The 11,816-nt window shown below is 35.1% G+C and overlaps 1 protein-coding gene across 1 annotated transcript in view; it reads left to right on the plus strand.

The window, feature by feature from the left end:
- The window catches only part of LOC102605470 (probable aminopyrimidine aminohydrolase, mitochondrial), a 21,810-nt gene extending 11,630 nt beyond the window's left edge, over positions 1-10,180 (plus strand). Inside the window, exons 2-6 of the mRNA XM_006340406.2 lie at positions 68-176; positions 7,637-7,921; positions 8,040-8,454; positions 8,556-8,822; positions 9,553-10,180. Coding sequence (XP_006340468.1) covers positions 68-176; positions 7,637-7,921; positions 8,040-8,454; positions 8,556-8,822; positions 9,553-9,965 — 1,489 coding nt within the window. The 3' untranslated portion in view covers positions 9,966-10,180. The remainder of the gene's footprint in view (positions 1-67; positions 177-7,636; positions 7,922-8,039; positions 8,455-8,555; positions 8,823-9,552) is intronic.
- Positions 10,181-11,816: the final 1,636 nt, after the last annotated feature.

An 11,816-nucleotide genomic window follows, 5' to 3' on the forward strand; every position in this document is an offset into this window, starting at 1 on the left:
AGAAATTTGTTTGAAATATATATATATATATATATATATATATATATATTAATGAAACAAATTGCAGGTATGAAGCTGCAGAAGTGTGTGCTGATGATGACGATGCGAAGGTTGGCATTAGTGAACTGCGGAAGAATATTGTGAATGAACTTAAAATGCATGATGCAGTTTTAGAAGTAAGATATGAGTCTCTTTTCCATTAAATTCAAGTTTCTCCCTGTCCATTTGGTGATTAGGATTGCCATGTGGCCTAGCCCACAAATTTCCTTTTACTTCTTTGCAATATTTTTCCAGTTGAGTATCAGTAGGGACATCTCCCGAAAGATATAGTTGACTATCAAATTGAGTCATTTACCTAAAAATCTTGTTTTGAATGAACTGCCAAAGGGATGTGGGATTTTAAACCATTTATGTTGTCTGTTCATTTTCTTTTGCAACCGAAAAACTAATCAGGTTTCTAATGGCATGAGCTTTCGCTAATTTGCTAACCATGGATACATTTGCTTTTCTGTTGATCTTGATTAGGCTCGTTGCAAAGGAATGTGATATGCATAATTTTCTTTTTTAGTAGGCGTTCGGATATGCGATTTCATCTCGTAATTTGAAATCATGAGATGAAATCAATATTTGGACATGCGATTTCATCTCATTATTTTAAATCATGAGATGAAATCCCAAATTCTCCAAAAAGCTTGATTTGTGAATTTTATATTATGATTTCATATATTTCAAATACAAAAATTGACCCACAAGTTTATGTTTTGTAATAAAAAAATCCACCATTTTACATCTGCCAACCATTTATTTCATATGTAAACAAAATTTATAATTGATATTATTACTCTTGCCAACCTTTATACCATTTATACCGGAATAACCATTACTTTTACCAACCAAATTTATAGTTGAATATTATTATTTTTACCAACTTTAAACCATTTATGTCGGATATAACCATTATTCTCACCAACCAATACCAATTTTTAGTTGATATTATTACTCTTACCAACCTTTAAACCATTTATATCGAGAAATGCATGCTCAACATGAGGAGATTGTCCATATTATGTGGGAGAGGATTATATTAAAGTGTAGTACACTACAACTCATGTTCAATTTTATTGAACTAAAGCTCGATCAGTAAATGTTGTATTTTCTTAAGAAATAACTTTGTGGTAGTGTATTATACTTTTGTTATGAATGTTTGCTTATTTGGTAAGATTGTATAAAGATTTGGGGTAATTTTGTTAAAAAATTTCACAACTTACGGGTTTTTTATGTTTATGAGCAAAAAATACAACTTAAAATCCAAATTGCATGTCCAAACAAAAAACAGACCCTTAGTTTATCAGTACCATCCATGTAAGTGAGTACAATTATATCTCTCAACTAGGTCATTTATCTTGAAACTTATAGGGATTTTGCAGCCTGGGAGAACTTCGATGTAAAAATTACTTCCAGCTTAAGTCACCATCTCCAACTTTAGCTTTTGCATCCTCACCATTCAAAATATTTCCAAGGAATTTGTTAAATTCAAATCTGGCTATCATCAGTGTATTAAAATCCTAACTATTCTATCTTTCAACCTCGAAAAGTTCAGTAGCCTAGAAGGCACTATAAACATTTGCACACAACTTGGTGAAATGAATATCTCTCATAATCTGTTCAAAGTATGTTATGTGGACCAGGTATGGGTGTCAGATATGTATGAGAGGTTTTGCATATTTTAAATCATTTTTACTTTGGATGTGGGGTGTGCATGGAGTATTTAGGTGTGATTGTGATGATACTGCTATCAGTCAATCAATTAGACAGCTATGCGAATCCTCCATAATCATTTTGCTCTATTTGGATCCGTTCATTTTAATATTACTTCTCTTGAAAATAATTGTCTCTAAAGCAAGTTAGTGGTTATCTAAAACTACAGGTTTTCTAAATCTGACAATTTTCTACACTTTGGTATACACTGGCATACTGTGAGGATACACCTAATTAGCACAAAACTATCTCTGGATGCATATGGTAGTTGACTATCTAAGATCTGTTTGACGTAAGGTGTGAATGATCTTGTTGATCTAAAGATATCTTGTCTATGTTGGTAGTTTGAGGTCTCAATGAATAATGTGGTTGTCAGTCTATCTTGTAGTTCTTTAAAATATTGTTTTCCAGTGTATTATACTTGTACATCTTGGGTAAATGAGGGTGTGGTATACGAGGAGAGCTCAGTGAGCATATCAGTTGTCAAGAGAACAATATAGTTTGACTAGTGCAAAGAAAACAATGTCTTTTTCTTTTTGATTTGATGGATGTTATGGTACTCTTTACCAGTGTTTTGGGAAGCGAGAAGCGGAAAAAAGCGATGAGGGCTCGCTTCACAGAAGCGAGAAGCGAGAAGCAAAGCGCGCACTTTTTTTAAGTAAAGTGATATATAGTATAAAAATAAAAAAATAATAAATAACTGAATAGAGGTAATATATTCTTAGATTAAAAGTAAATAGATAGTCAATAATACTCATAAGTCATAACATATAAAGCAAAAAATCAAAAACATAATTAAATCACAAAAGAATCAAACTCCTATTCTTCAACAAGATCCTCAAACTCTTCAAGTGCCATAACCAAGGGTTCTACTTGGTCATCATCTTCTTCATCATCAGAAGGCTCATCAACAAGGTTTTGACTTGAACTGGAACCTCTAGCTCCTCTTTCATTGCCCCTTAAAGTACTTCCCCTAAAACTATAAATATTCTCCTCAACACCACTTGCCATAGAAACATCACCATAAGTGAGACTCTCTCCTTCATACACTTCTTCATCTTGGTGATCTTGGGGTGCTCCGGCTAACCATTCATTTGCCTCATCAATACTATCCAACAAAATTGGATCAATGGTATTACGAGCATTGTAACGACGCGCCAATGTTCTATTATATTTGATGAACACTAGATCATTGAGGCGTGTCAACTCAAGCCTATTTCTCTTTTAACTATGAATCTGCACATTGTAGAAAGTAATTAATAGGAGGACATAGGATGATTAAGATACCTATTAATTTAGTAATAATGTAATGTAGTTTCTCACATGTTCATAAACGCTCCAATTTCTCTCACAACCGGATGCGCTACAAGTTAAACTTTGCACTCTAATAGCAAACTGTTGCAAGTTTGGGACATTATGACCATATTGCATCCACCATTCAACTGTAGAAGAGTTATTTTAAAAGATGTGTAATAACTTAAAAGGTGAAGCTTTAAACACAATTAAAGGATGAAATTCTCACCTGGTGACCTTAAGGTTCTAGCTCTAATGGCTGATTCAATTCCAAGTAGGCCATCCTCTTTCATGTACACACCAAGCTCCTCCCCTATTTTGTCTTGCAAATTTTTATCTGGGATCATCCTCTCAACACATTTATGATATCCCTGACACACATCTTCAGATAGGACCCTTGATAGTGCTATTGATGGAAGACCCACTCCCACTACTTGAAGGCATCCTTTGATGCTTTGAGGGTGGCCCCATTGGCATATTCACTTCAACTTCATCATCATCTATTTCATCATTATCAACAAGATTAACCATGGATGCTTCATGGTTCATTTGAGTTTTAAACTCATTTTTCTTCAACAAATATTCTTTGATCTCTTCCTTCACTTTATCCGGGACGTTCGGACATACTTTTACATCTCTATAGCCACCGATAAGATGCTTTTTGTGACGAAATATTCCTCCATTGTATGTCACATCACAAAAGCTACATTTGACTTTTGTGTTACTACCCATAGGAGTTCCATACGCCCAAGCCGGATCCCTTTTTTGTGACATTTTGAATAAGAAAATACAACTTGACTAGTTACTACAAGCAAAAAGGAAGTGTCACTTAGTAACAAAACAACAAATTTACTAAGTAAGAAAAATAAAGACTATTAAGATTTAAGAGCAGCAACCAGAGCAGTCACACTGTATTGAAATAAAAATAAAAAACAGAGCAGCAAGCATACACACATCACTGATCATAGTCATTGTATAGAAATAAAAATGAAAACAGAGCAGCAAAAGAATTGGAAAAAACAGAGCAGTAATATTAATTGAAAAAAAACAGGTCAGTAATAGAGATTGAAAAACAGAGCAGCAAACAGAAATTGGAAAAAAATGCAGCAATAAAAATATAGAAAACACCCAGCAGCAACCAAAAAAAAAAAACAGTAGCAGATCAGTCGCAGCAGCCTTGCAGAGAAGAAGAGAAGAGGAAGAAGAAAACTTACAGCAGTGGCAGCCTGGCAGCAACCAAAAATAGAAAAAAAGTCGCAGAGCAGTCGCAAAGAAGAAGAGAAGAAGAAGAGAACTTACATCAGCAGTCGCAGCTTTTTAGTCTCGTAGCAGTCCAAAAAAGAAATTTGAAGTCGCGAAAGAGGTATATTAAGTCGCATAAGGATTTCAGAATTTTTTTTTTAAAAAAAAACCTTACAATTTTTAAAAAAGAAACCCTAATTAGCGCTTTTTCAAATTAAGCACGCTTTTTTACGCTTTTCCTTTCCTTGCGCTTCTCGCTTCTACAGTAGAAGCGAGCACCTTTTCAATGTCGCCTCGCTTCACGAAATAAAAGCGCAGGGGCCTCGCCTCGCTTCTCGCTTTAAGCGCGCTTTTTACAACACTGCTCTTTACAAAGTTAAATGTACTTTAGTTGTCCTATTTGATTTTGTTATGATCTGCTGTAAAAGTGAAGTAAATAGTGGTCAAGTGACTGAGTGTCACTGCTAGCACAGTTGGCCTTGATTGTCTGTAATGTAGAGCAAATTCTCTTTCTATTTATATGTTTAAAGAGTCTTTACTTCTGATTAAGGAAGGATATTGCAGCTGATATTAACTCAATGCTAGATTATTTGTCTGGTGGTTCTTTTGGAAGGAAAGGAGTGGTTGAATTTTTGAAAGCAAAAGTGAACCTGTAATTAGCATTAAGTACAGATGTGTCTCTATACTTGTTTTTTGGTGTAAATAGCAATTGCAAATGACATAGAATTCATGGTAGATTTTCTGTTTTTACATTGTTAGTATTGTTAGGCTTCATTTATTTACATTAAGATTAAGCCATCTGGATATGAATACAGATCTAAATATTAAGATGTGCATTAAGATTTAGATGTTTGAATCTGAATGCACATCTTAATATTAAGATACTAGTATAAAATTTGTCTTTCATTTAAAAATTTATAAGTTCTACAACACTTATCCAGTTTAGTCCCACAAAGTGGGGTTTGGGAGGGTAGAGTGTATGCAAACCTTACTCCACCCCTACCTCAGAGTTAGAGAGACTGTTTCCGATAGATCCTCCACTTAAGGAAAAATAGTCTAAAGCAATCCCAAAAAGGAGTAACGAAAGCACAAGAAACAACAGATAATAATAAAAACAACCTATAACAACAAAACAGAAACTACAACAGAACAATACGATAATTGTGGTACAAGAAACAACAGGTAGTAATAGAAATCGAAGGCCAAGAAACGACAGTCGACAGGAGCAATACTACGAGTACTAATATGAACAAACAACAAGATAACACATTGCACCCTTCTGTCTAAAGGTCACGTCTTCGGTAAGCTGAAACAAGTCATGTCTAATCACCTCTCCCCAATACTTCTTCAGTCTGCCTCTACCTCTCTTGAAACCATCATAGCCAACCTCTCACACTTCTGCAGTGGGGCATCCATGCATTGCCTCTTCACGAGCCCAAACCATCTCAGTCTCACTTCCCGCATCTTGTCCTACTCCAAAGCCACTCCTACCTTGTCTCGGATATCATTATTTCAAATCCTATCTCTCCTAGTATGCCCAAACATCCATCGCAACATCCTCATTTCCACAACTTTCATCTTCTGAACATGAGAGTCCTTGACATGCCAACACTCCGCGAGATACAACAAAGCCGGTCTAACCACTACTCTGCAGAACTTGCCTTTAAGGTTTGGTGGTACCTTCTTATTGCACAAGACTCCAGATGCGAACCTCCACTTCGTCCAGCCTGCACCAATACGATGGGTGACATCATGGCCAAACTCCCCATTCCTTTGGATAATAAATAGATCCAATATTCTTGAAACATTCTCTCTTTTGGATGACATGTGTATCAAGCCTCACTTCCACATCAGCCTAATAGTCACGTCACTGAACTTGCACTCCAAGTATCTGCTCTTGGTCCAGACTCTTGCTTGATCCGAACCCTTTAGACTCCAGAGTCTTTCTCCAAACCTTCAATTTAGCATTAAAACCACCACAAGTCTTGTCAACCATAACTATGTCATCTGCAAATAACATACACCATGACTATCCACCTTGAATTTTTCCGCGTCAATGTATCCATCACCAAGGCAAATAAAAATGGGCCAAGGGATGATCCTTGATGCAACCCTATCGAAATTGAAAATGCTCTCAATGGACCAATGGCACTATCAGCAGACTGTTAGTTTCTCTGTACTATCATGGCAAGCTTCTTGATTTCCCAAGACATTTCCTGCTTTACTTTAGAAATGGCACGATGTCCATAGTTAATGCTCAACTGGTTGATCATTGTGGATTCACAATAGCTAATATTTTGAGCTACCTAGATGTATATATAGTCCGAATTTATTATATATCTTAGTACTTTACACATAGCACATATGAGAGCTACATATTGTGTTAAATCTTGATTTCTATTTGTAAAACAAATTCTCATTATTTTTCTGGAGCGTAACTAATTTGTCAAGGAAGTTAAGATGTGCGGTTACTGAAAAGTGATAGCAACTGTTATTAACAGTTAGGGATCTTTTGGTAGAGTGTATTAAAAGAAATAATACATGCATTAGCTTTGTGTGTTAGCAGTACCCTGTTTGGTACATTTTTTCAACCTATGTATAACTAATGCAAGTATTAGTAATACACTCAATTGTGTATTGAGGAGTGTAGTAGTAATACATGGAAATCCATGGTATTAGTAATGCAGGAGGATTTAATGCATGCATTAGCATGGTTAAAGACCCAATTGCCCCTCAAAACCATTTTTTTACATCTTTTCCACCATATTTGTTGAGGGTATCTTTGTAAATAAATACCCCCTCTGTCCCTAATTACTTGTCCGCTTTTCCTTTTGTAGTTGTCCCTAATTACTTGTTCATTTTGACAAATCAAGAAAGGACAAATTCTTTTTACCTATTATACCCTCAATTAATTACTTTGAAAAAGGTAGAACTTTTTGAAAATTTTAAGTTTTTAATTCACCCACTTCATAATTAATAGGGGTAAAATGGTAAACTCACTATGTCAATCATTGTTTTCTTAATAGGTGTGCCAATTCAAAAGTGGACAAGTAATTAGGGACAGAGGGAGTATGTTTTTAAAAAAATTATGCAATGCTTAAGAAATAATGCAAGCATAACTAATGCAAACATTACTAATGCACTCTATTTAGCATAATTAATGTAACCATTACCAATACACTCTATTTAACATTATTTTTATACACCCTACCAAACGACCCCTTGATGATTTCGATATTGTATCTTATGACCTATGTATCAAAGTACATTAGAAACTCTCTTTATGCACACAAAATTGTCTTCTTGCTTGGGAAAATAAATAATCTCACAGTCACTTCTGTAGGAGTGGGGCATTGATCTGGTCAAGGAGTGCACTATTAACCCTGCAACGGCCAAGTACACAGATTTCTTATTAGCTACAGCTTCAGGAAAGGTTGAAGGGGTAAAAGCTGCTAAACTTGCCACTCCATTTGAGAAAACAAAGTTGGCTGCTTATACTCTAGGTGCTATGACACCTTGCATGAGACTTTATGCCTACATTGGTAAGGAGCTGCAAGTGTTTCTTGAGGGAGAGAAAAATCATCCATACGAGAAGTGGATTGACAGTTATGCCTCTGAAGGTTTCCAGGTTTGTGGCTGTTTATTCCATTCTCGTCAAACTGATGAATTCAGCTTATGAAAGATATTTATGACATACCACACATTCTACTTAACTGAACTGAAATATCTTGTTTATTGAATAATAGGCATCAGCTCTACAGACAGAGGACTTGTTGGATAAACTGAGTGTCACTTTGACAGGCGAGGAGCTTGACATCATTGAGAAGCTTTATCATCAAGCAATGAAACTTGAAATCCAGTTCTTCTTAGCCCAGCCGCTTGTTCAGAAAGCTATCATCCCTTTGTCAAAAGATCACAACCCTGCGGAACAGCGGCTAACAATATTTTCTGATTTTGATTTGACATGCACGATTGTTGATTCTTCTGCCATCTTGGCTGAAATTGCAATTATAACAGCACCAAAATCTGATCAAAATCAGCCAGAGAATCAAATTTCAAGGATGTCGTTGGCTGATTTAAAGAATGCATGGGGAGATCTCTCTAAGCAGTACACGGAAGAGTATGAGCAATGTATAGAGAAGATGTTACTTACTGAAAAAGGTAACACTGTTTAATTAATCTTTTGATGTTTTCCAACCTCCCTATGTCATAATATTACTGATCGGCTGGGATGAACTGTTCTAAGAATCTTACTTTTACAGCGGAAAAATTTGATTACGGAAGACTCTGTAGAATGGTTGAGCAACTTTCTGATTTTGAGAAAAGGGCGAATAGTAGGGTAGTTGAATCTGGGGTACTGAAAGGTCTGAACCTTGAAGACATTAAACGAGCTGGGCAGCAATTGATTCTCCAGGATGGTTGCACCGACTTTTTCGAGAGCATAATAAGAAATGAAAATCTGAATGCAGACATTCATGTCCTCTCCTATTGCTGGTGTGGTGACCTTATTAGGTCTTCTTTTTCATCAGGTATTTCATTGATAATGACAACTTAGTAAAATGGAACTTCAGCTTGAACATATGTGCACTAATCATCATGTTTCAGTTGTATATGCTAGATCTGCGAATATTATTGTTGTCAAGTTGATTGTTATGGTCTGCCTACCTTTTCATGACTACTTCAATGTCTTCTTATTTCTTAGTTGCACCTGGATATGCTAGAAAATTTGCTGAATGTTTTTTGGATGCTAAGTGACATTTGTCCCTCTTTATCATGCCAATTTGCTTCCACCCGCTATCCTTTTCTTGTACCATGGGAAAGGAAACAACTTTCTAAAAGAAAAAGAAGAAAGGAAGGGGGAAATGGAAAAAAGAGTGGAGGAAAAAGTTGATCATTCCTTGTTTTTCAAATTTACCTTGGTTTCCCCTGTTCTTATTTTGTGTCATGTGTTCTCCTCCCTTTTTGAGTTATCTTTTCCTTTTAAGTCTACTAGAGTTAACATTGTCAATGATTTCTTCTCTTAGTCTGGAAGAGAAGTTTTGGTGTGCTTATAATCTTTAGTTGGGTCTCAAAGATCATCGATCACATGAGCTCTCTTTTATTTTTGCTATGGTTGGTCTTAGTTGACAGTTGACAGTTCCCTTATCATTTGTAATTATGCAATGCTTGTCAGTTTTTAGTTTCCAGTGAGATGTTAAATATTTTCCTGCCTTTTCGGCTTATAAATAAGTTATCTATTTCCTGTCTTGTGTTGAACAGGGGGCATAGATGGTCTAGATATACATGCCAATGAGTTGATGTTTCAAGAATCTCTATCTACTGGTGAAATTGTTAAGAAAGTTGAATCCCCCATTGACAAGGTTCAAGCTTTTAGTAAAATTCTAATGAACTGTCGCAACGACAAAAAGAATCTGACAGTATATATAGGGGATTCAGTTGGTGACTTACTTTGCTTGCTGGAAGCAGATGTTGGCATTGTGCTTGGTTCGAGCTCAAGTCTGAGGAGGGTGGGGAATCATTTTGGTGTTTCTTTTGTTCCTCTTTTTCCAGGTGTTGTCCAGAAACAGAAGATGCACGCTGTGTCAGACTCATCAAGTTGGACGGGACTTTCTGGTGTTCTCTATACTGCCTCTAGCTGGGCTGAGATACATGCTTTTGTATTGGGATCATGAATCTTCAAGTTACTTATTCACCATGCTAGTTAGGACATATGGAGAAACAATCTTATATAATATATCAATACATACAGTTTGTGGCTAGTTTTATTGCAGGCCACAGATTACTTGTGTTCCATTTTTGTTTTTTCTCGAGGGTTTTCTGTTCAGAAATGTAAATGTGCTGGAGATTCTCTATGAGTACAGCAAATGTTAAACGTTTGTGGCCACTCTATTCTACTCAATATTTTTTTGGTAAATGGCCCCTTTTCAGATGAGCAATGTGACAGGTCTTGAAGCAGGCCGTGTCACTTCGTTTTGTTTCTGAAGCTATTGGAAACAACTGTTGTTGGTTGGTTATTGAGGGTATTTTTTGACCAAAAGGTGGAAAGTGACTATTTTTGAGCCGTTTTGTCATAAGTCAAGGATATTCTTGACCCTTTTCATATTCTAATTATCTAATATTTTGAGTTCTCCAGCTATTGGAAACGAATATTGGTTGTAGTGAGGTGTTCTGTAATGGATGATATTGTTATCATCATAAACAATGTGAAGGTCCTATTATCATGAATTAGATGAAGTGGGATTTTGGAGTTCCTTTTTACCCCAGCTTGTGAGGAGATTGTTTACGAACCGTGAGATGGACGACATTTTATGTTCTAATAATGGAAGCCTTTTGAGACCAACAAGGGTTGTGGTGGAGTGGTATATACTCATCTATTCTAAACCAGAGGGCTCGGGTTTTAAGTCCCCCTGGTTACAAAGTTGTCTTTGTTAGAGTGTTTTATGTGCAAATTTGGATTTAGTTGGACTTCAATGTGAGATTTTTCGGCGTAAATTTGGATTTAGTTGGACTTTAATGTGGGTAATGAACACCGGGTGCGAAACCAAAAAATATGGAAGCCTTCTGTGATGTTGGGATTTAAAAATGAAATAGATCCCCGCTTACTTTTCACACGGTAAAGTTGAGAGTTTGAAAAAATTAAGTTGAGTCTAAAGATTGTAAATTGTCCAATCTTTTTTCAGTGGATAGAGATTCATTTTTTCTTGATCCGTACATAGGGCTCTCTATCAAACTAGAACACCCCCCAAAAAAAATAATACTAATCATAGTTGATGACCAACTCAAATTTTACTTCATTATTCCCACTAATATTAAAGTGAAAATTAGGTAAAAATTATTCAGCCATCTAATTAATAAATATGGATGAGTATGTATATTATGTATACACTATGGTTGTTTATATTGTATATAGGTATATATGTTATCAATATTGATCATAATTGATGACCAAGTCAAATGTTGCTTCATTTTTCCCACTAATATTAAAGGGAAACTTATATATCTATTTATTTATTTATATTATGTTATGTATACCTTAAAAGTATGAAATCTCTAACTTGAATGTTAAATTATTATAATACCTTAACTTCAAACACCCAATTTAGTATACATTATGTATTTTATATTATACTATATTATATTTATTTATTTGTTTTATATTATATTAAAATTTGACACCTTTTCACATCTAAAAACCAAGGGAAAGGGGTTTGATATACCCCTCAACTTTGTCATTTAGAGCTGATATACCCCTCGATATGAAAATGACTCATATATACCCCTACTTATATACAAATGGCTCCCATATACCCTTTTCCTCTAACGGAAATAAAAAAATTAATTTTAGTTTAATTTATTAGTATTACTTTTAAAAAAAAATATAATACCATATGAGTATATTTAATCCTCCTCAAACATATATATTTTTTTTGACTTTTTTTTTGTTTTAATGACTAATTTAGATTTATTATTTTGATGGTCAAATTTATTTATGTTTCACTAATATTCTTGTAAAACTTATTATA

This window comes from Solanum tuberosum, unplaced genomic scaffold (assembly GCF_000226075.1).
Source record: "Solanum tuberosum cultivar DM 1-3 516 R44 unplaced genomic scaffold, SolTub_3.0 scf00018, whole genome shotgun sequence".
Classification (NCBI taxonomy): domain Eukaryota; kingdom Viridiplantae; phylum Streptophyta; class Magnoliopsida; order Solanales; family Solanaceae; genus Solanum; species Solanum tuberosum.